Below are 25,871 nucleotides of genomic sequence, written 5' to 3' on the forward strand. Positions count from 1 at the left end.
TCCCTTGGCTGTAGGTCAACTTAAACAACTCACCTTACCCTCTCTCTCCTACATACATACCCATATGTTTCATATCAAAATGTTCAGAACAATCTCTACTCTCTTCCTAATGACGTACTATTTGACCTAGAGGACCGCATAACAGAATAATTTGGCCCTAAAGCTGAAAATATGATGTCCAATTTTAGAAATTTGTCATGTCTCATGTGAAAACAAACCTTTACTCATGTGGACAAACTGTTTTGGTGTTTGAAATAGGTTTACCAAAGTGAAATTGGTTCATAAAAGGTTTAGTTCAGTTCAGATATTCTGTATTAGAATGTCATGTTTGAATAAGTGATGGAAAATTATAAATTATGATTTTTTGTTATGCTACATCTTATGGATTATTAAATATATGACATGATTCTACACCATTTACATTTAATACAGTGTTTTGATTATGATCTTCCCTATTATGTCATGTCATAATATGATGATAGCTTGGATTGCTTTCATGATTTAGCAATGCCTTCACTAGCGTTTGACCTGATAAGTCTGTGGTGCTTTTTCCTGTCCTGAATCCTTATTGCTAACTTGTGAAAGAGCTTATATTTGTTACTTTAAATAAATGCATTAAAAATAATGGACATTGAACTTCTGCATTAGTACAGAATTCATAGTATATTGAAACAATATTTTAAACAATGTTAAAAGTAGTATATAATGTACATTAAATTATGATTAGCAAACAAAATTTCCCATCTCATTGTAATATTACTATAACCGAATATGAAACACACCACTTTGTCTAAGTTCAGACACTTGTAGGCAAAAATGTTTTTCTGTGATTTTGCTTTTCATTTTAAAATATTGCAATTACAATGTATGATTTGCAATTTGAGTTTTTTCCAACCTCATTGATAAGCACTTAAGTCTTACACAGTTGTTTTTTATAATAGTACTACTATTAATAATATCACTATCACATCTAACAACTGCATCGAACATAGACCCTCATGACTCCTACATTTATGATATATATAAGTTCAAGGCCAGTAAATCCCACCAATATCTGCCACCCAGCATTGACTGCTTGAGCACTGACCTCTATGACTACTGCCTACTTCCAAATGGGCAAATTAACCATATTGGCCATTTTAGCTGTGAGGCAAGCAGAAATAAAAATGCCTCCTGCCTTTTTGCTGATAGGAAGTAGTTTAGGTAGTGAGAGGCCTTTCCATTTTTTTTATGAGGTATCTCCTCCTGCAGTGTGGGAATCTTGCCCTCAACCTTGTGGTTACTTATTGCATAGCTTAGGATCTTTCCTCCTCTTCCTTGTGTTGTATGGTTAGGGGTTATGTTGTAAAAGAAAGAAATAAGGACAGGAAGAAAAGCACATGAAAAAAAACATTAGCTTAGATGTTGATTTATTATTCTTATCTAATAAGTTTTTAATTAAATGTAGACGTAATGTTGGCTTACTCCTGCTGAAATGAAAACTTCATGCACTAAGTTAATAAAGGTCTAACTTTTTATATCCAGTTGTTATATTGGACTGCTTGTTTCTATGTTGTGCTTTTTGTTGCTTCAAGGCAAGCGATGATAACACTGAGCCCTGAGCCTATGAGGGGAGCACTGGAGTCATTGGAAATGGCATTAAAGCACTGAGTCTCCATGCAGATCCTGCTGATAGCTGAGGCATGAAGACGCACAGGGAGAGGAGCGAGGGTGGATTGGCAGGGGAATGCAGGGAAGACCACAGGGCTGGGAGATCTGTGCCATTAAGCAGGGAAGAACAGAATGCCACCCTTCTCCCCACTCTCCATGATCTTGATCTCTAGGGGTAAAGTATCCTGGGATCCTCTATTTATACACTGCATATATTTACAGAGGCGAATGGTCAGGATGCTGCAATGTACAAAAGCAGAGAGGAAGCGTTGACCTGCTTACTGAGGGAGAGCTATTCTGAGGCAGTAGGAGGTGTGGGCTGAGGTGTTGGTGACGATGGGACTTTCAGTGCTCTAGGCAGTAAAGTTGGACCCTAGATTGATATTATGCAGAACCTGATTCACTCTGGATAGAATTTTACACAAATGTATGATCTTCTCCCACTGAGATCATTAATTCAATCATCAAATGACTATTTATCTAAGAATAAGTCCCAGTGATCATGGACAGATGGAGATTGTATATATGTACAACATATAGAAGTCCATGGCAGACTGTGAACTGGAAAATTATATTATATTAGAATTTATATTTAATTTCTTCAGTGATTGGGTGATAGTAAAATTACCTGTAATTCAGATGCTGTAATAAATAACATTTCAGATGACATTTTGACTACTAATTAACCTACAATAAGCAATGATTCAGTGCAGGTGAAGGACAGACGAGGTTGAAACCAAGATATGATCACAAAAATTTTTAAGTCACCCAAAGAATTTTATGGTACCAGCCTCTTTTAGCACGGCGGAGACCCCACTAACGTAGCTAACTAACATAACTAATATCTTGTTTTTTTGATTCTCTTGTAGCCCTTAATTTGTAAGGCATTGAACATTGTAATTGTAAGACATTGACATTGAGCAAGGCCCTTAACCCTTAAGGCCCTTAAGGCCCTTAAAGTTGTATCCAGTCAGATTTGTAAGTTGCTTTTGATAAAAGTGTCAGCTAAATGATGTAAATGTACAATGTAAATGTAAATGAATATTGTGACTGAAATTCCTGAAGGTGAAAGAGCTGATGCACATATGAAGAATGACAGACATTTCAATAAACTTAACAAGCATGCACACGTGCATAGGATGTTGATGGCCACAATCAACCATGACAGTATTGACATAATTGACATGTTGTGTATTAGCACACTCCAGTGTGGTGCTCTGGAGTCCAGTGGAGGTCGAAGTTTGCCTCTTATCTTCTTGTTCAACAGTGACACATATCCACAACTCTGCAGCTGGAGATAGACATACTTCAACACAGCGATATGTCATATGCAAGGTTATGAGATGTTCATGTGCGATAAGGCTACAGGTATTGATAGGAATGCCAAGAATGATTCAGGGGAACTCTTTTTTCACAGCTCACGCAGCAATATGCTTTTATAAATAGTTTGAAATTGAGTCTAAAAACATTTCTTGGAATATTTGTACAGTGTACAGCATTTACTTTAGTGTGAAGGGTTAGTATTCTGACCCAAGATTTGTACATTTACTATAAAGCAGCAGACAGTAAAAGATAAAGCTGAATTTATCTTGAAGTCTTTGTTGTGTCGAATGCATTGTGCCCTTGAGCAAGACCCTTACTCCTACCCTAACATAACTGCCCTAAATATTAAATCTGATAGTATGTTTCATTTCTGAAGTTAAATGGCTTAGCAAAGATATGTGCCCTCATGGTTGACCAGTCGCAAATAAATACACTGTCGGGTTAGAGTTAGGGTTAGTAAGTAGTACACTGTATGTTATTTTAGAAAGGAAACAAAATAGAATTGGATGAACTGAGCTCCTTTTGGCACTCTAGGTATTCTGAGTATGCTAACAGGGGTTTGTCACAAGTGTTGCTAAGCACAGTAAGGAGGACTCCCAAACATACACTAGAGTAAATGGAGTACCACTTATTTCTGTCCCATTTGCTGCAGGCATCATATGATTATATTCTGCACTCTGCATTGTTTAGAATTACTCTCCGGACAGCTTATGGTGTTTGCTTTTGCCAAAGATCACTGGATCACAATGGAACTTATTTGGTTCCTCTGATCATTGTTTAGAACAACAAGAATCAGAATTATTAATATAAAATGTTATATATATATATATATATATATATATATATATATATATATATATATATATATATATATATATATATATATATATAATATGATATGTATATGATACATCAAAACAAAAATATATTAGTATTTAACTAGATAACTAGATACTTTGGTGGGTCAGGTATCGTTTGCCATGCCCATTTGAAACACTGCTCCGTAAATGGAAAGAGAGTATTTTTATCTAGATGTGGCCATGAGGTTTCCATAGACAGCTCTAGTAGGTAATCTCAAGTCTCTATCCTTATTCTCACCATGCTCAATCCATATTGGGTCAGTGTTGTCACACCAAAGCAGAAGGATGCAAGGAAGCAATTGTGTGTGTCATATATTTTCCTAAAAGATGCTCACTAGCATTTTCTTCCATCTTTATAGCACTGAGTGATGGACAGTTTTCCTTCCTTTTGCACTGGATGCTTGGTGCTTGATTTGGTGCCAGAGATCATGTATCACGTTATGGGATAAACTCAATGTCTAACAGCAATGGGGGATTTCCATCTTCAGGCACTACATGTATTCAAAACTCATCACAGCAACCCCAAAGGATATATTTGGACTTTCTAGGAATAAAATGATATGAGAAGCATTTTGTTAAGCAGCGCGGGAGTACATTAGGTTACTCTGATTCCTAAACCCTCTGAAACTGTGCACACATAGTTTATATCTGAGCACTAAACTAATTCCACCAAATGAGTTTTTGCTAAAAATGTTTGTATTTCTGGGACAAATAAATTGCATTTAAGCCATACATAAGACAGAAATTCAAATATAAACTATTACTGACAATCAATTTGTCATTGCCTTGAAATATTCATGTTAGGAACTATGGTTTAAATTACATAGCAAAGAACTTTATAAAAGCAGTAAAACCACATAAGTGAAAGATGAAAACATCTTTACTGCCACTGCTCCTTAGTATTCTTGTCCAGCAGTCTCTGCAGCTGCTGTTTGACAGAGCTGCTGGTGTTAATATATTCCCACTAAATGATGCCCCAGGACACAGATGTGAAAAATAGTAGTCCAGTTTTTTAACTCCCAGTCAAGGAGGTCCTGATTACCTTATTCAGCTAATACCTAATCCATCATGAACTGAGCTAGTTCTAAAGGAACATGAACAAACAACATGTGCACTGGATTTGGCTTGAGAATTGGCTGGTGAACAAATGCTTAAATGAAGCAAAATTTTCTGCTAGTAATATGATTTCACTTTTAAAAGTATCTTTGGTGTAGGCTAGTTAAGAATTCACACAAAGTGGTAGAAAAATAGTAGATTTATTTATAACATTTAAATTATGTAAACTTAGTTTTGTCTTAACAGTAACTAATAATTTGCATGGCTAGTCAATAATAACAGTCAGCAATAGAACAAGAGATAAAATTAAGAATATTAGTGTTAGGGTATAGTTTGGGTGTTAAACAACACTGATCACTGTTTAGGTGGCTAATTTAATTGGTCTTATTGTTAGAGGATATTTATTTCAGTTTTGGCACACGCTTTACTTTATGAAAGGGCACAAACAATGAACATTCCTTTAAACAATGACTTCCTGCAGCAAATATTACAAGAAGTATCTTTTTGTAGAATACCTTTTTGTTTGTTTTTGTTTTTATTTTTAAGACTCATAAATAGAAGTGATACATTAGAATTGATTTTGGTTCAGCATGAGATTTTGGATAAACAGTGCTTTAAAGTAACTAATGAACTAAGTAACTTTAAATCCCTGCCTGAGGCATTAAGAGGAGAGGAAAGGGTGGGATGGGGGTGGGTAAGGTTGTGGAATGCAGTACTAAGGGGGCTGTCCAATCTTCTGCCTTAAATTAGCCAAGAAAGAGGTTGGTCTGAGGGTGGAGTCTTGCTCTGTCACCCTTTCTGGTTAAGTATTACCTGCATTGCTTCAGCTGGGCAGTGCACTTGTGCTGTGTGTGTGAGTGAGTGTGTGCAGAGGGGGAGAGAGACAGAAAGAAAGAGGGACACCACTGGAAAAGGCAGAAACCCAAGGCCCAAGTGAATTAAGAGGCAAGATTGTCTTTCTTAATTTCTTGGAGACTGAATTGCAGCTTTTAGGATTGCAGTGCAACTAGCTGTGGACATGGCTGGTTGTCTGCAAAGGACAAGACTGAGCGCACCACAGAGACTTCTGAAATGTGTCCTTGTATTGTGTTCATTAGGCTTTTGCTTCTCTACAGCACAAGCAGATTCTTTCGAACCAGCTTTCTTCTTCAGGCGCCAATATGGACCTAATGCTGAAACAATCTTGGTGGCCAACAATGGGATTAGAGTTCCCTTTGGGCGTGCTGTCTATCTGGACCCTATCAATGACCTTGTCACTGAAGTTCAGCCAGGAGATCGTTGCCATGTCACAGTGCTAGACAATGATCCACTGGCCCAGAGACCTGGGATGTTGACACCAAAAAAATTCCCCTGTGCATTTGGAGCAGAAGAAGTTAAATATACACACTTTGGCTCGCGCAGTCCCAGCAAAGACCATGTGAAGCTGCAGCTAAGGTATGACTCCCATACAGACACTGTGATCATCCCCTTTATGCTAGAAGTGGAGGTGGTCTTCCAGCAGCTAGAGATCCTTACCCGTAACATGCCTCTCATTGTGGAAAAACTAAATAGCCAAAGCAACCCTATTGACAAAAAAGGCCTGGAGTTTGCTTTTGAAGATGGTGTGACCACATGCAAAGTGACCACGCTGGTCGGTGCAGGTGGGCTTCCCAGGTATGGTACTCTTTCAGATAACTCTGTGAATGCCCAGATGATCGACTGTGATGAGTTTCTCAAAAAAGGCATTAGATATCAGCACACAGCCACTACTAAATCGCCTAGCCGAGATTACATACCAATGTTAGTGGAAGTCCAGGACAAAGAGGGTAATACTATTCAACAGGAGCACTTCCAGATCATGGTCAGAATTAAAGAAGGTGCCGAAAACACACCTCCGAAGGCTAGCTTTATATCCATGATGATGATGGAAGTTGATCAGTTTGTGATGACAGCCATCACTTCTGATATGTTGGCAGCTGAGGATGTGGAATCAGATTTTGATGACCTAATCTTTAACATAACATCTCCGCTGGGCCAGCAACAGGGATTCATAATCAGCACGGATGATCAGAATTTACCAATCAACTCCTTTTATCAGAGAGATATCAAAGATCTGAAAATTGCTTATAAGCCACCCTCTGAAGATTCTGATGTAGAGAGGATTTTTCAAATAGAATTTAAGATAGTTGATACTGATGGGGCTGAATCAGATACATTTGCATTTATGATTGTTGTAAAGCCAATGAACACTTTAGCCCCTGTGGTAACCAAGAACACAGGCCAGCTGCTGTTTGAGGGTCAGTCCAGGCCACTGTCTAGTGTTCAGAATTTGGAACTCAGTGATGAAGATAACCTTGATGATGTGAAGATCTCTGTAATTGATGGCTTGAAACATGGTGAGCTGACAGTTTTAGGATCTCACAGAAAATTTTTTACACCAGCTGATCTAGATGCTGGCGTTGTGGTATACCAGCATGATGGAAGTGATACCTATAGTGACAACATCATATTTAGAATGACAGATGGTACTAATGAAGTGGAATTTCTGTTCCCCATTACAATTGCCCCCATGGATGATGAGCCACCTATTGTAAATGCTAACACAGGTATTGTCTTGTTCAAAAATGAAATAATGCAGATCTCACCATTTATCTTGAGTGCAACCGATATTGACTCAGAGGACTCAACCATTAAGTTTATTTTAGAGGAACCCTACTCAGCCATTGGTGAGTTGCTGCTAAGACAGGTGGAGCCCCCTGCAGATGCCTCTTTTTGGAAGTTCAGTGAGACAGATGAAATGTTTGAACAGGTGGTGACAGAATGGTTTCAGCAGGATATTCTGGATGGAAAATTGTTTTACTGCCACAAAGGAACCCATAGCACTACCACTGTCTTTGATCAATTTGTGTTCAGAGTCCAGGATGACAATGACCCCCCAAACCAGTCAGGAGAATACACATTCACCATTAAAATTCATCCAGTTGATGACTTACCTCCAACATTGTTCCCAGGTACCTCTCTGCACATGACAGTTAAAGAATATGAACTGACGTCCTTTAAGAAGAAGTTCTTACATTACACAGACCTGGACTGTGATGACAGAGATCTCAAATATATCATCATCAAGCCCCCCACTGACACAGATGAAAACAACCCAGTTCCTCTTGGAGCCATTGTACTTACTGAAAGCCCTGATATTGTCATTACGGAATTCACTCAAGCTCAGGTAAATCACCATAAAGTAGCATACAAGCCCCCTGACCAGGAACTGGGCATAACTCCCAAAGTTGTCCAATTCACCTTTATTGTAGAGGACACTGCTGGCAACTCAGCAGATGGCTTGTTTACTATATTTTTACAACCTGTTGACAATAGGCCTCCTGTAATCACAAACACTGGTTTTACTGTTCTGGAGAGAAATTCCTATGTAATAACCAAGAATGAACTGAATGCCTCTGATCAGGACACGGAGGATGAGAATATATTTTTTAAGGTCACCCAAATTCCCAGACATGGGCAGTTACAGTATTTAGGAATTGACATGTCAAATGGGAAGACCTTTATTTTGGAAGATATTGAGAGTGGCAGACTGGCCTACATCCATGGTGGTGAAGAATCTCTAAGTGATGCAATAAAAATTGATGTTAGTGATGGCTTCCATGAAGTGCCTATAATAATTAAGATTAGCATTAAGCCGGTTGATGATGAGACCCCAACCATCATGCTACCAGCAGGTCTGTTGGGTGCTACTATCGATGTTCTTGAGAATGGAGCCACAGAAATCACCAGCAACATAATTCAGGGTCATGATGAGGATACAGATGACCTCCTGCTGACTTTTATAGTTGTGGAGCCTCCAAGATTAGGAGCAATCTTGGTGAATGGCGCTCCTACTGAACATTTTACTCAACAAGACATTATCAATGGTGTAGTTGTCTATGCACACACAAGTGGTGAAATTGGCCCTATAAAGGAATATGACTCCTTCAACCTTACCATCTCTGACCTGTCAGATGAATGGGTTGTCGGGGGCAACAAAGTCCAAGGCGTTCGTGTTCATGTCACCATCCTTCCTGTAGACAGTATTGCTCCTGTTGTTACTATTGGGGAGCAGTTTGTGGTAGTGGAGGGGGAAAAGAATGTCATCACACTAGAGCACCTCCAAACTGAAGATGCTGACACGGATAATGATGATATCCTCTGCACAATAATAGTCCAGTCAACATCTGGCTATGTGGAGAATATTTCTCCTGCTCCTGGGTCAGAGAAGTCAAGAGCAGGCACTGCCATTACAGCTTTTAACATTAAAGATGTTATTCATGGGCACATCTATTATGTCCAGAGCATACATAAAGGCATAGAGCCAGTTGAAGACAGGTTCACGTTCCGCTGTTCTGATGGTATCAATTTCTCAGCGAAGCACTTTTTCCCCATTGTCATCATCCCAGCCAATGACGAGAAGCCAGATATTTTCATCCGTGAGTTTGTTGTTATGGAGGGCATGAGCTTAGTTATAGACACTCCCATCTTGAATGCTGGAGATGCAGATATTCCAGGGGACAAACTAGAGTTTGAGATAATTAAGAACCCCAAACATGGCAACATTGTCCGGCAGTTGAGCAGTGGGACTGTCCCTGTGGTGAAGTTTTCTCTGGAACAGATCAAAGAGGCATCTAATATTGTTTATGAGCATGATGATTCTGAAACCAAGGAAGATAGTTTTGAAATTAGACTCACTGATGGAAAACACAGTGTTGAAGAGAAAGTTCTGATAATGGTTATTCCTGTTGATGATGAGACTCCAAGAATGGCCATAAATGATGGACTTGAGGTAGAAATTGGAGAAACCAAAGTTATAAGCAACAAAGTCCTCAAAGCCACTGATCTAGATTCTGAAGATAAAGAGCTCACTTACATTGTCCGCTTTGGCCCTGGACAAGGCTACATCCAGCGAATTATCAAAAGTAGTGATGTTTTTAGCAACATCAGCATTGGCATGAATTTCACACAAGATGAAATTGACAAACAGCTGATTCAGTATGTTCACACAGGCCAAGAGGGCATTCGGGATCTTCTAAAGTTTGATGTCACAGATGGTATCAATCCTCTTATTGATCGCTACTTCTATATTACCATTGGCAGCATTGATATTGTTTTTCCTGATGTCATAAACAAAGGTGTGACCCTCAAAGAGGGGGGCAAAGTTACTTTGACCACAGACCTCCTCAGCACAACTGACATCAACAGCCCTGATGAATACCTCACATTTAGCATCACGCGTGCTCCTAGCAGGGGTCATCTAGAGAGCACTGACCTACCTGGTGTGCCAATCTCCACCTTTACCCAACTACAACTGGCTGGCAACAAAATCTACTACATCCACACCTCTGATGATGAAGTGAAGATGGACAGCTTTGAGTTTGAGGTGACTGATGGCTACAATCCAGTATTCCGCACTTTCCGCGTATCCATCACTGATGTGGACAACAAGAAGCCGGTCCTGACTATCAACAAACTGTTAGTGGGAGAGGGTGAAACCAAACTGATTACACCTTTTGAGTTGACTGTGGAGGATCGTGACACTCCAGACAGTCTGCTGAGATTTGTGATCACTCAGGTACCAGTTCATGGTCAGCTACTCTTCAACAGCACTCAGGCCATTACAACATTCACCAAGCAAGACCTGAATGAAAATCTCATTAGTTACAAACATGATGCCACAGAGACAAGTGAAGACAGCTTTTCCTTCACAGTTACCGATGGAACTCACACCGACTTTTATGTGTTTCCTGATACGGTCTATGAGACACGTAAGCCCCAGATGATGACCATCCAGATCAACACAGTGGACAATGGTGTACCTCAAATTGTTGTCAACAAAGCTGTGACCACCCTCAGGGTTCTTCATACTGGGCATCTTGGACTTTTAATTACCAGCAAAGTTCTAAAGGCTGAGGACAGAGACAGTCCAAATAAAGTTTTGAAGTACTCTGTGACTGAGGTCCCACTGCATGGCTTTATTATGAACACTGCCCTTGGAAATGACAGTATTAAGACCTTTTCACAAGGTAAGCCATTATACCTTAACATTTCTAACTCTATCTTTCCATTCAAGGTTTTTGTTTGCTGAAAAATATTAACTACATTACTACTGTGAAAATGTTTTCTTGGCAGCTGATATTGATGACATGAAGATCTGTTATGTTTTGCTCAATGGGTCCAATGCCACAAGTGATATCTTCTATTTTACAGTAGAAGACAATGGTAAGCCTTTTTTCATTACTTGTGGCTCTCACGTTAATTTAAGGGTTTATATTATACTTATGCTAGTATTGCAGTTAAATGGCTCCCAGTTTGTTTTTGCTTTTTTTTACCATCAGCCAAGAGAATATATACATTACAAAGACTTAGAACTTTAATTTGTGACAGAAACTAAAACAGTACAGAGCGACACAGTACATTTGTGTGTTTCTGTGTGTGTGTGTATGAAAGCAGTAGCATATCCAACAATGACAAGAATGAAAACCTCCTTAGTCATTTTAGAATAATTACGCTTTAGCACCAGAATGGTAAATTAATATTCAGTATATTTCAGTATGCTTCTGATTTCTGATGTCTTCATTATTTATTTTATTACTTGATTCAATAATTATGGGTAAGTTTTAACCATTCTGTGAATCCATCACAGAATGGATTCTAGAAACCATTCTGTTAATCCATCATATTTAAAGTAATACTTTTTATGTTGTAAAGATGTTGTGCATTTTTTAGTCAATGTTATAATAAGGTTGTGGGTTCAGTACATATATTTATGGTTTCTGAGTTTCCCCATGGGCAAACTATACCCGAAGGCCTTAAATTTATTTTTAATTCTGTAAATTCATTTTGGTCATGTTACATGTCATATGAACCTTTTCTTCAAACAACTGTTCTGAAGGGTTTTTTATTTCTACAATCACTTTAGTTATTGATGAAACTAGTGATAAAATTGGCCATTGCAGAATTTGAAAAGTATTGCTTTTAGAACTGGTTTATTTTGACCTAATATTTGATTACCTCATAAGTTAAAAAATGTTGGGTTATCATTGACATTAGATCTTTAATTGTACTCTATTTAATAATTTATTTATTTATTTATTTATTTATTTATTTATTTATTTAATTAATTACTACTGATACATTTGGAATACAGATTATTCAACGAGCAAAGTAACAAGATGTAACAAGATGTAACAGGTGGCAGGGTTTGCTATTTTAACTTCAGCAATAAATGGTACATGCATACTGGCATTTTGAAATGCAATCCACAAAGCTATGTTTGGGCTATATTTACACTTTATTGAGCATCCTGAGACATTTTTCACATTTTTAAAATATCTAACAAATAATGAAAGGTACAGAGTTGATTCTAGATGTTGTCTTTGGCTTCTGGATCCATCCCTCAAAGAGGAACACCATACCAATTAATGTCAGCAGACATAAATACTTTCCCATTAAAGTCAATGCCCTGCATTTTATTATAGTAGTGGTCATTTTAAAATCTGATGTGAAGCGGTACAGATCTAAAACAAGTACAATTATAATACTGACCTCTTACGCCTCACACTTTAAGGAAATTAATGTTTATTGTGTTTGCGTGTTTGTCTTTGTCTGTTTATTTAGGAAGAGAACAAAGTTTTTGTGTTGAAAGGGGAGACTAAAGGAACCTACAGTGTTTCCTCCACTTCTTGTCTCTATTTGAGATTTCTAACAAGTCATCAGAACCAGCTTTAGGATTGTGTGTATATGTGCATGTGCTTGTGTGCATGGTATATGTGTTTTACTTATTTTTAAGTGTGTGTGTGTGTGTGTGTGTGTGTGTGTGTGTGTGTGTGTATGAGCGTGCATGCACATTTAAGTCTTCTAAGTGTGTGTGAGCACAGTGTCTGGACACAAAGGTCTTGCCTGAACCTCCCACCCCTACCTAACCCTAACGCTAAACCATAACCCTAACCCCTAACCCCTACTCTACCTTACACACCTGAAAGGAGGCAATTAAGTGGCTGATAAAGGAGAGACTCTATTGTGTTGTAGACATGTCTGAGCAGGTTGACAGGGCTTTGTTGGTCAGTAAATAACTGAGAATGTTCTCACAAATGGATGAAAGACATTTAAAATATATTGCTTGTATATTACTTTGCATTTAAAATGTCAAAACTATTTCTTGAAATATAAACTGGCATACTAATTATTTTCTAATCATGTATAATATAATGCATATGTATATGTTTCACATCAGACTTTTAAAAACATTTTTTCTTGCAATAGTTAAAGAATATTCATTAAAATGCGATTTTTAGCAAAGTCATACATAGGCTAGAGGTTAGAAAAAAGCAGGCCTTTCCCTTTCAGTAGCATCAATGATGGCATTCTTGGATCTGAAGGCCAACTAACCCTAACCCTAACCCTCTAAGGGAACGCTGCTAGTAGCCCTGTAACTGGCATGCAGTCTCCCTGGCACCCTGTCAGTCTGAAGGGACCTATCTTTTAGGAGCCAGGCAGAGTTATCTATGGCTAGGGGCATAGTGCTATTCATAGTGCTAAATGTCATTGTTAGTACAAATTCTACAATGAAAATTGTGAGAGTCCCAGACTAGGGTTAAATTATGTCCAAAACCATGGTCCATATTTTGTCTAGACTGTATACTGCAAGAAATACAGCATAAATTATTTGATTACTTGACAATGCTAGCTGCCTAAAGAGGGAATGCTATCAATAGTTCTCTGTGTGTGTGTGTGTGTGTGTGTGTGTGTGTGTGTGTGTGTGTGTGTACAATCCTTCTCTTGTACCAGTAAGTATTTGTGTATAAGTATATATGGGTATGATTAACTAAATGTTTGATACAGGTAAACCTTAGCCATCCAGTCTGCATCCCAATATTGTTCAACACAAGATGGAATTAAAGAACACAGCTAAACCTATAAATAATTAACTATATTGAGGTTAACCTATTACAGTGATCCCTTGAGGAAGGCTGATGTATATGAGGGATGGGGTGGTGATCTTTAATTTTATAGTTTTGTGGGATACAGACAATTAACTTTTGGACATGTTGGCAAGCTGCTTGACACATCCATATTGGGAAATCTGGACCTTATCATTTCATTTATAGGTAAGGTAGACAGATGAATACATCTGTTCTGATAAGATAATGCAACCTTGTGTCAATTTAAACTTAAATCAAATTGTTTTTCATTTATAAATGGAGACTGAACCAAGTACTGTGTAAAAATGACTGCCAAAATGGTAGTGTCAGGTCTGAGATTAAGCCAGAAGCCCCTGCCACAGTTTTCTGACATGCCACAGTATAAATATCCTGTTCAAGTGAAAGCAGATAACAAAACAAAAGTAAACATAACAAATGTTAACATAAACATAACAAAGCAAACGAAACATAGCAAGCATAAAAATAACAAAACAAAGGCAGATAACAAAAAATGTCAAAACATTTGATCACTTGATAAAAACATACATTCCCTCCAATCACTTTAACCTGGTCTATGGGTTGAGAGACTCAGCAGACAGGTCATGGGTATGTGTATGTGTGTGTGTGTGTGTGTGTGTGTGTGTGTGTGTGTGTGTGTGTGTGTGTGAGAAGTGTAGTGTAGTTGATCTGCCTACCAATCTCTTTTCAATGCTTTCTCTGTTCCAAACCAATCCCAGTTCTAGATGTGCTCATAATTCTGGGGCTTTGCCTCGGATTAAAGACCAATTATCCTTCAGTAAGAGGAGAAAAGCAGTCAGTGGTTATCATCAGTATACACAGTTTTATAATGTTTACACTGTTATTTAAAATGTATGTTACCATTTAGAGAGTTTGTTCCAAAACTCACAGAGTTGCCCCACAATGCTCGTTGTAGTGGACCTGCTCTAGTATATATGATTTAACTTCATATATTCAATTGGGTGTGATACAGCATTGGCCCAGGTTTGGCATTGGAAATAGAACACAAAGCCAATATAGAAAATCTGTATGTTTATTCATATTGCATTAACCATAGTAACCCAAGGAAAATTGATGGTGTTTGAGTATGACACACACCAGTAGGATGCCCTCAACTGGGACTTTCCTGTCCCAAAGTGCCAGCTGTCTAGCTGCCTTGTGTCATCCAACCTGTCAGTCTTGTCAACAGAATCCAGAGGGTTTACTGAGCACAACACTGCAGTCTCATGTGTCCCTTCATAGATTGATGGATTTTTTGTGAGTGCAGTGAGGTACAAGATGTATGGCTTGGATGTATGTTTGAGGCTATTCTAATCTCCCACATATGGCAAGGCTGTTCCTGTGACCAGATGTCTGTTAGGCACCTCCCTCTCTCTCTCTCTCTCTCTCTCTCTCTCTCTCTCTCTCTCTCTCTCTCTCTCTCTCTCTCTCTCTCTCTCTGAGTGGGTGTGTGTTTGTGTGTGTGTTTGTCTGTCAGTGCTGTATATCTCTGTTTCCTTCATTCTCTCACCACTTGTCCTTCTTACACTTTCCTACTACCTCAGCGTTCATTTTGACATTTTGGATCATGAACTGGAAACATCTAGGCCACTTTGCCCATTTCCACCGAGACCCTCAAGGCCTATGTGGTGATATCAGTTAAACGGTGACGCCTCGGGTGGATGGTGTTAAGGTGGAGAGCAGCTGCCCTGTCACCCCATCATTCATCACCCCAAGGCCTGAAGATCAAATCTCGCTTATGTACATTTGATACAGCTCATGGTAGTGTTAGACAGTTATGGACAATTTTAAGGTTAAAAGCAAAGTGAAGCTGGATAAATCAAGCTTGATAATCTACCTAAATAGTAGGGAATTGGTATATTAGCATACTTACTGTATATACTGCGTTTTCAGTGTGTTCTGTGTATATTGCCTTCAGTTATTCTGAAATAGGGACCCCTGTGTGGAATACCTAACATGGACCTGCTGTGATGCATATAAATGACTATAAATTAGTATAAATAGAATGCGAAATGAAGGAATGGTATAATCGCTCTCCTTGTCACTCTGAGTGGATATACTTATACAGACACACTTGTTTACCCTTACATCATAGTACAGAAGTTATATGTTAACCCCTCAGAGCAGTGACTCCCCTGTTCCCAACAGACCAGCTAAGAGGTCACTGCTAGTGGACAATCTGGAAATCTCTACTACCAAAAGGTCAATGTAGACTGTTTATAATTACAACAGATGGAGTATGACTAAAGCAGCCCACTGACTCTAACACTAACTATAACTCTAACTATAACTCTTACATCTCTATAATCTTGGCAAATCTTTCTCAAAGGGCATTAATTATGGCAGGGCTAAATTAGCAGGGCTAAATTAATGTCACAACACAGCACATGTGGCCAAATATCTCCCAGGTCATTTAAGGATATCTGAGAAATGAGAACTCTAACTCTATTGAACAGCTCAATGTTGCTACAGTTTTAGGTGTAGTACTTGTAAAACATTAATTCTACAAGAATGATTGTTTTCAGTTCAGAGCAGGCGATCTGACCTGCCACAGTTATCACCCATTGTAAATTCTAGTTGTAAAGTTAGCCATTCTGACTTCGATTCCTGTAGATTTTTTATTAAGGGCCAGTGTGGCATCGGTCCTGGGAGATGGACCATTGCTTGCATTCTTTCTGCATGTTATTGCACTCGTAAATACCTCGGGAGCCCCTGAAGACTCCTGCGTGCATTCACTGAAACTACCAGTGTCTCAGTGAGTTATTGAACCATGATGGGAAGGGGATTTTATTGTTCCCATGACCCAGTAAAGCCTTCATATTTTTTATACAGCATACACTGGAGTGACACAGTGAGACGATCTTATGCTCCAAAACAAAAACACTAAATCAGAAATCTTGAGCAGCCATTGGTGAACATTGGTGCATTGTTTATCCATGATGCAAATCTCCTGTTAACTGTGCAAAAGAGGAGAGTGTCCCATGACTGTGGGTCTTAGCCCACCCAGACTGTGCCGGCTGTTTTCTCTTGTGGCTGCTTCTTTGCAGAAACAAAAGGAGAAAGTGAGATGGGGATGTGGAGACAAGGGAAGAAGAGAAATGGGGAGGGGAGAGGAGGGGAGTGACGATACAGCTGTCAGTCTCCATGTCTTAGTATCCTAAAAAACACAGGGAGTGTGTGCATTGTGAGAATAATTGAGAAGAAAGAGTAGGCCTTCCCAAATGTTCCCACTGCCTATGTGGATATAGAGTCACAGGAGAGAGGCAACACCCACAGCTAGAGAGAAACACCACCTGTCATCCATGCTGCACAGTACAGCTGTTTAGTAACAAAAGATAGTGCTACCTCTCACAGCTAAAATCACATGGATATTACATCATGTTGAAAGCCATTTAGTGACCTAACGTTGGAAGAACTGATTTTTTATAAAGCTGGAACTGTATAAAGTTTAGAACTATTTATTCCCTTGAGTAAATATTGAGATAAAATCCAAGAGAATTACTGACCAATCAATTTTTCTTTACATCATAATGTACACGTGCGTATTTTGTGTATGTGTATTTTTATATATTGTCAGTTAGCTGAAGATATGGCTATGTAATTTTTCAGTAGCTCTGATTTTTATATCCACACTGGTAATCCAACTCTTTTTTTAACACCTCACAGATCAAGCGCTAAATGTTTAATTATAGAGCAGATATTAACATCATTCAAAGAATCCTGGCAAGTCATACTCCTCATTTATAAGCCTATAGCAGATAGCATAACTGATCTTTTTCCCCATAGTTTACTCCATCTTCTTTCAAAAAATGTAATTTTTGATTCGATGGATTAATTAAGAGAATTTTCATGGTGTATTTCTATAGTGTAGCTACGATTACGCACCCATTTTTATGGTACAGAGAAATATTGTCTCATGTAGAAGTGGCTCTATGTTCTATAATTTTGCAAACAAAGTGTCTTTCTTTAGAGCCACAGGAATGTGACAGGGTTAGTGTGGCTGATGGCCGGATGCTGGCCTGAAAGGCAGCTTTTTTTCCTAGCAACATTCATTTGATAACACTGTGGAACATGCTCGCTAACCTCAATATCAATTCAAATTTGGCAGGCTGCCCAGTTTTTTTTTCTTTTTCTTTTTTTCCAGAAGCTCCTGCTTAATTGTACTGTGGTATTGTACTGTAGGAGGAATTCTGAAAACATTTGGCTCTGACTGGAGCTAAATTTTCCTCCAATGCTTAGATATAATGATATTTCTTATAGTGATATTATATACATACATGTTCCCTTTTGAGATGCCAGTGAAGCTGGACTCGAGAGTTTGAGCATATCATTCAACATGGAACATATCCAGTTAGATGATGTGTTATTTACTACCATTTGACTTGCATCTCTTATATTCAGAGGTGCTAAAAGGTGCACATTATTCACACTCATCTTAGCGCTTAAGTCAAACACACCCAGTTCCGTGGGTGCTCTTGTATGCCAGTCTCTATAGCTCATTGAATGCTACATGCTCAGCACACTACACCATGCTAAGGGAATGCCGAGCAGGCAAACACACTCATGATAAATGTTTCCCTGTATTTTTAGCTAGAACTGTTGGACACCTGAGCTGGCTCAAGGATAAAACTCTCCTGCCATACAGAGAGCAGAGGGAGGTGGCTTTTCTCCCATTGAAATTCATTCTGCAGAAAGTCCACTTCTACATATCATGGCAGTGTTGTGTTTTTTTCCAACCGTGGTGAATACCATTATTGCTTGTTTTATCTCTGTAAACTCTATGGCTGTGTTTTTTGATGAAGGTGTCAGGAAGTAGACCCTATTCTATTCATCTATCCTCTATCCATACTCAAATCCTCTTTCTTTAAAGTCACATAGCTGAACACCCTGAGTTATGCCATCTCAGAACTCAGAAAGCAGAGTTAAACAGAACGCTGGTTGATTGTCTACACTGCATGTGGATGTGCCTTTTGTTGGGTAACAGATACCCAGAGTTTATTTGCCCAGCCACCATGTTTTTATCTCAAAGATGCCTGGAGTAGCCTGATTCCACACAACACTGTGCAGCAGGTCGTAACTGGCAAGTGCTTGGAACACTGTTTTTCTATGAGGCATGAGACATTTGTCCAAGCAGTCTGACACCAACCTATCTAGGTCATCATACTTGCAAGGCTGCCTTGAGAAGTCAAGTTGACTGCACTAGACATTATTATTGCCATGTTTCTGTTAGTGAATCCACTGTTCCTCCCTGCTGAAAATCCAAAGATATGAAATAAGACTTTTGGACATCTTCCACAGCATATAAGCCTTGAGATAGTCCAGCCTTACGATCCTCACAACAGCCTCCATCAAGGGGAATGCCCCTAAAATGAATAATGATTTTCTGCTTTTTGGGAATTATGTGAGTCACCAGGAAGCAGTGCTTAAGGGTGTAATGGGGTAAAGGATCAAAGTCATTCAAAGTCATTAAGGATCATTAAGGTTCTACTTCAGTTAGACTGATCATACCATGTCAAGTCTGCATTAAGACCCTTATATGTTAAAAATGTTGTTTCTAATCTACTTTCTAATCCACTCAAATTTCGCCCTAATTTAAAAGGTTGTGAATCTCCATTTTTTAGATTTGTTTCTAGGACTGAGGTGTTGTTTCGAAAAACTACTTTTGCATCACACTGTACTTAAAGATGAGTAGTTAAAATACCACCCTGTATCTTCAGCCACTCCCCCCAAACATTGCAGAGGAGTACAACATCACGTTTTCATCACTGTATCGAACTACTTTGTCTCCTTCACACAAAGGAAAACACCAATATCATCATTATGGATTATCATTGTACAACTATCTTACTAGCTTTCAACTTTTGTGTGTGTGTGTGTGTGTGTGTGTGTGTGTGTGTGTGTGTGTGTGTGTGTGTGTGTGTGTGTGTGTGTGTGTAGAGCTGTGTGTGTGTGTGTGTGTGTGTAGAGCTGTGTGAAGGACCTGCAGGGTGTGTATGTGGGCAGGTCATGAGATTGGTAGGTAGACAGGCATGTAACCCATCCAATCATTTAATTTGGTCCAAATGTAATGATTGACCAGGTTTTTTACTGTCCTGTGGCTATCAAAGGTAACTATTTTTTATTTTTATCAGTGCATTTGATTTGATTGTTATCAGGATTTAGAGTATTTAAAAATATATGAAAAAATTATTCTACAATAAATTACCTGTTACACCTTTATTACGTATCCTTTAGATGTTCTGTAGAATTTAGGCTGTGTATGCTGACCAATCTCCATAAAACCACAGCTATATTGTTGACATTTTTAGCATTACAGTAGAGTAGTTCACTCAAACACCTCCACTCAAATACAAATGCTGCTTCAATGTATTGTTTTCACTGCTATTTCAAATTTGCAAATGTGTAACACTGAGAAGTCACAGAAATGACATCCTTGCAGATTTCCACTGGACTCCCCTTTCACTGACGATGTGATGAGTTCTAAGGCTGTTTTAGTGGCAGCTTTGAACAAAACCTTGAACAGTGTCTATGTTATTTTTATTTATTTGACTCTCAAATCTGGATCTGAATATGCCTTACTGCAAGGGTACCAGTGTCAAGATGGATGGTCATGATGAAAGTGTGGTGAAGTGGAACAGTTTCAGATGAAGAGTCACTCTGACCTTACTGGTTGCTGTCATGCTTGAAGATCACAGTGGTAACAGGGTGTCTTTCCTTAGCCTTCTGCCCCATGGCCCCACACTCAGCTCTGATCATTTGGTTCTGTGGCACTAAGTTGACATATGCGTAGACTTACAGCCTCCTTTCACTCAGATGGAGCTGAGAACTGAGAGACATTGTTTTTCTCCCCAGTGTGAGGTCCTGTGTAGCAGTGTAGCTAGAGCAGAGGCACAGGGACCTGAGTATCATCAGCACCTGTTGTACCAAATGTACATGACTTACATGTATTAACCAAGTCCTTGTAATTGACTGAACTTATAGATATAATTAGCGTGAAATTCAGGGTGTGAACAGAGGGAAGGGTCAAAAGTAGAACTGCAGAGGGCCAGCCACCCTGAAGGATGGAATGTGCTGTCAAGCAATTTTTAATGCCTTTCGTTGACATGACTGCAATTTCAAGATGAAAAAAAACCCAAGTAAAATTGTAATTAACTTATTTGAACCATGAGATGATATATCCCAAATTGATGTATAAAAGCCACTGTTCTCTTGCCTAACTAGTGGATTCCCTTTGTTGGCACAGGAGCCAACAAGCTGAAGGCACAGCCATTCCGCCTGAACTGGGCCTGGATCTCTCTGGAAAAGGAGTTCTACTTAGTGGACGAAGATGCAAAATTTCTGGAGGTGACACTCAAACGCAGGGGCTTTCTGGGAGAGACTTCATTTGTCAGTAAGCATCTGAACCACACTGTAGTTTTTGCATGAATACTTTAATGTACTAAATTCACATGGTGCCAGGAGCCAGTTAAGGATAATTAAAGCAGATGATCAATCAAGCTCTGACATTTTGCACTTATGAGGAACTCTTGACCAATTTTTTATTATGTTCAAATTCTTGTAGCTAATTAACTGTTGAGGCTTAAAACCATCCCATTTCACTTGTCTTAATGTCTATCCCTTCTCTGTATGTAGCATATTTTCTAAGCTCTCAAACTGCATTTAAATTAGGCAGTCCATAAATGTTTTAAATATGTTACACTGAAGTCTGCATTTTTCAGAATATATATCAAAATCACTTATGTATTCATTAGTGTATAATTTTGTTCTTGTAGGTTCTCTTGTAAAGCTGGAATTTTTGCAGCCTTATAACAGTTATTGAGTTATTGAGACCTAAATTATATCTCAGCTTTTATAACTTTACAAACATGAAATTTATTTTGGAAGTGTCTGTAAGTTATCATGCAGGTACAAGGCAGGTTAAACTGAAAATTCATTAACTACATTATCAATCTAACACATTTATCCATAATGACATGACTCTGTTTATACCTTATTTATACTATTTTGGAGTTAATGCAGGGGTCACAGAGCTCTTCTGTTTTTTTTTTTGGGGGGGGGGGGGGGGTTGTGCTTACTTAATTGCTTAGTCTGCTTTTTAAAAATGTATTTACAGAATATGTAATATGTATATTTTAGGTTTGTGACTCTTTTTGCACCACCGACTCTAACACATAGCCTTAACCCTAACCAGAATTCTCATCTTATTTAAGCATTTATTATTTGAACATTTCTTTTCTCCCAGGCATTGCCACTAAGGATGGCAGTGCTCAAAAGGACAAAGACTTTCGTGGAAAAGCCCAGAAACAGGTGCAGTTTAACCCTGGCCAGACAAAAGCCAGTTGGAGGGTCAAAATCTTCACTGACCAGGAGTTTGAAGCATCAGAAACCTTTGCAATTCAGCTTTCTGAACCAGTGATGGCAGTTCTTGAGTATCCAGATAAAGCCACTGTAGAGATTGTGGACCCTGGTGATGGTAAGAATGAGTTCTGTAGGTGTTGTTTAGCTGCCACTCATGAGTAAGCATCACCATGTTACCCATAACCTTGTATTTCTACACAAGCCTAGAAGGAGAACAGAAAAAAAACATGACACAGCACATACATTGAACTAAATAGAGGCTTCGAGATACACTTATGCTACCAAATGTCAATTAACATATGCATTAACAAACACATACATTATTGATTATAATGATTAAATTGTGTGGTTTTGTTTTTGGTAATATACCATCACCGTTTTGATGTAATTCATTACAGTGTAATATACTGAGAAACTGTGTATAGCAACACATTGAGACTCTGTACTTACTTTGTACCTATTCAGTATGCATCAATACTGTCTTCCATTATGTAAGTACAGAGTATCAAATCATTGTTACTTTGTTGCTCAGTATAGTACCCTGTAATTAATGGAATTGTAACATTGTAACAGTGGTGATGTAACATAGTGTTACTTTTATGGCAATCAATGTAATGTGCCCTAATGCATTGTTGTTGTTTTTTTTCCCTTTTTTGTCTTTTGCAGAGTCCACTGTGTTCTTCCCTCAGGATGAGTATGTAATAGAGGAGGACATTGGAGAGCTGCTAATCCCTGTGCGCAGATCTGGAGACATTAGCCAAGAGCTCATGGTCATCTGTTACACACAGCAAGGTATAACCTGTCCTTTAGGGTTAAGGTTAGGTTTTTTGAATTTACAATGGCAACCCTCACCACAGTTGATGTGGATGAGCAAGAAGCCAAGGGTAAGGCACTAGCTGACACTTGTTAAGCACTGCTATTGTTTCCATTGATTACTGTTGTTTAGTTTTATCTGAATAAAACAATAACTAGTTGTGTTACTGAGGACCAGGCTTAGGCTGCAATGTAGCCGAGTCAATGGAATTCAAATTAGGGTTAGGGTTAGGTATAACCTGTCCATTTAGGATTAGGGTTAGGGTTAGGGTTAGGTATAATCTGTCCATTTAGCATTAGGGTTAGGGTTAGGTATAATCTGTCCATTTAGGATTAGGGTTAGGGTTAGGTATAATCTGTCCATTTAGGATTAGGGTTAGGGTTAGGTATAATCTGTCCATTTAGGATTAGGGTTAGGGCTAGGGTTAGGTATAATCTGTCCATTTAGGATTAGGGTTAGGGTTAGGTATAATCTGTCCATTTAGGATTAGGATTAGGGTTAGGGTTAGGGTTAGGTATAATCTGTCCATTTAGCATTAGGGTTAGGGTTAGGGTTAGGTATAATCTGTCCATTTAGGATTAGGGTTAGGGTTAGGTATAATCTGTCCATTTAGAATTAGGGTTAGGGTTAGGTATAATCTGTCCATTTAGGATTAGGATTAGGGTTAGGGTTAGGTATAATCTGTCCATTTAGCATTAGGGTTAGGGTTAGGGTTAGGTATAATCTGTCCATTTAGGATTAGGGTTAGGGTTAGGTATAATCTGTCCATTTAGGATTAGGGTTAGGGTTAGGGTTAGGTATAATCTGTCCCCTCTATTGCCTCCTGAGCATTAAATAAATGTCATAAATGTTGTGCATTTTTTGGTTAGTTCGTTTCCACTTCTTATGTCTTTTTGATATGGATGTCTTAATGAAATCATGTTATTTAGTGTAGAGGGTCCATTTATGTTACTTTTATATGATTAAACACGTACATTTTACATAATTTTTGATCAGGCACCGCCACAGGCACCATGCCTAGCACAGTGCTCTCCTACTCTGACTACATCACTCGGCCAGAGGACCACACCAGTGTGCTGCGCTTTGACAAGGATGAGCGGGAGAAGCCGTGCCGTATCATCATCATCGATGACTCACTGTATGAGGAAGAGGAGAACTTTAATGTGTCCCTGAGCATGCCTATGGGGGGCCAAGTGGGGGCAAGCTTCCCCAGTGCCAAGGTGCTCATCCTGGCAGACAGCAATGATGGTGAGCGTGTATACATGAGTTCATGGTGAGCGTGTGTAAATGAATACATGGTGAGTGTGTGTACATGAATACATGGTGAGTGTGTGTACATGAATACATGGTGAGTGTGTGTAAATGAGTTCATGAACAATAGCATATCTGCCCTTAAGAACCAAATGAGCCCATGGTGAGAAGCCTGTGTTATTATTTTAATAAATGTATTCTAAATATATAAGGATGTCCCTTTAATTACTTTCCCTTTCATTATTTTTTACCAGGACTAGACTGGAAGAAAGATTATTAGAATGTATGATAACATAAAAAGAATATGTAAAACTTTATTTCAGATATCATGTTAAATGAAACCTTTTGTTTTTGCAGCTGAGCTATAGAAAGAAAAAAAGAAGTGAGCATTTGATAGACCAGAGTTGTCCACATTCCTCCAGCCTTCCAGTCACTGATCTGGTAACAGCAGACGTCAGATCAAGGCCATTTATGCTGCCATTTTAAAAAGAAAAACACCACTGAAAACTGCCTAAAAAGTCTAATGATGTCTGGTAATACTGGGGGTAATATTCTTTGGTAATATTCTCTTTATCAATGCTCACATTTTTCATTTTACTCTGCCTAAAATAATAGAGCAACAGAACAACTGCATTGAAGCCCCACATACAGACATAATGAATGAGCAGGAAAGATAAACATAGAGGAGATTATCTTGAAAATCTTTGGCCAGCCTTTTAGACTCAGAACCCAGAACAAGAGTGTCTGGTTTTCTCTAACAGTGTATGGAGATAATCAGAATTTGGCAATGCATGGAGTTCAGTATAACTGTTTGCTGTAACAATTAAGTTGTGTCACAGATTTTAGATTGCTGCATATAATGTACCCTCTTTACACTAACTCCACTCTGAATCCATGGCATTTTGGTCATCTTTAAAACTACAGACTGAGCCATGAGATTAACATTAAAATTAAAACAGCTGGAATCAAGTGGCCCTAATGAGCTGTAAAGCACTTTATTACTTTCTAATAAAGTGGAACAGACAAAGCCCTTGTCTTGATATGGAGGCAGTTCAGTGTGGATATTATATTATAGTATATTATATTATCTGCAGGTGGAGCAGGTCCACAATGGGTTCTCTCTTTGATGCCTGTGTGCCACCAACATGTACTTTTTTCACTCTCACCTTTACACACCATCAAATCCTTTTATGTCCCTTGAGCTTAGTGTGTCCAACCCTAAACTTCTGCAGCTACAAAAGCCTTCTCTTGTTTTCTTTGTGTGATTGGAGCCCAGTGAACCCTCCTATTCTCTCTGTCTGGTTGCTCTCTTAGTTCTTCAATTGTCCTTTCCTTCATTCTTTAGAAGCACTGAATGGTCTTGTATGGTTTTGTATGCAAGTCAGGTAACATGATAGCCCAAAACAAGAGGATGCAGCACAATAGAATCCAAGCAGGCACTATAATACACAGAAACCTCTGCAAGTGCTGGGTAGGGGGGTCATGTCCATGCAGGCAGAGACAGAGACTACAAAGAGATTGTTGTTTTCAGTTAAAAGCTACAAAGCTGGGGAAAGGAAATAAATGAAATATATATAATGAGCCTTTGGTACCATT

General features: G+C 38.7%; 1 protein-coding gene across 1 annotated transcript in view; it reads left to right on the forward strand.

Moving 5' to 3' along the window:
* The first annotated feature begins 5,728 nt into the window (after nt 1-5,728).
* The window catches only part of frem3 (Fras1 related extracellular matrix 3), a 33,767-nt gene continuing 13,624 nt past the window's right edge, over nt 5,729-25,871 (forward strand). Inside the window, exons 1-6 of the mRNA XM_027031429.2 lie at nt 5,729-10,936; nt 11,043-11,132; nt 21,096-21,242; nt 22,095-22,325; nt 22,877-23,002; nt 24,021-24,272. Of these exons, the coding sequence (XP_026887230.2) occupies nt 5,908-10,936; nt 11,043-11,132; nt 21,096-21,242; nt 22,095-22,325; nt 22,877-23,002; nt 24,021-24,272 (5,875 nt within the window). The 5' untranslated portion in view covers nt 5,729-5,907. The remainder of the gene's footprint in view (nt 10,937-11,042; nt 11,133-21,095; nt 21,243-22,094; nt 22,326-22,876; nt 23,003-24,020; nt 24,273-25,871) is intronic.

Source organism: Electrophorus electricus, chromosome 11 (genome assembly GCF_013358815.1).
Source record: "Electrophorus electricus isolate fEleEle1 chromosome 11, fEleEle1.pri, whole genome shotgun sequence".
Classification (NCBI taxonomy): Eukaryota; Metazoa; Chordata; class Actinopteri; order Gymnotiformes; family Gymnotidae; genus Electrophorus; species Electrophorus electricus.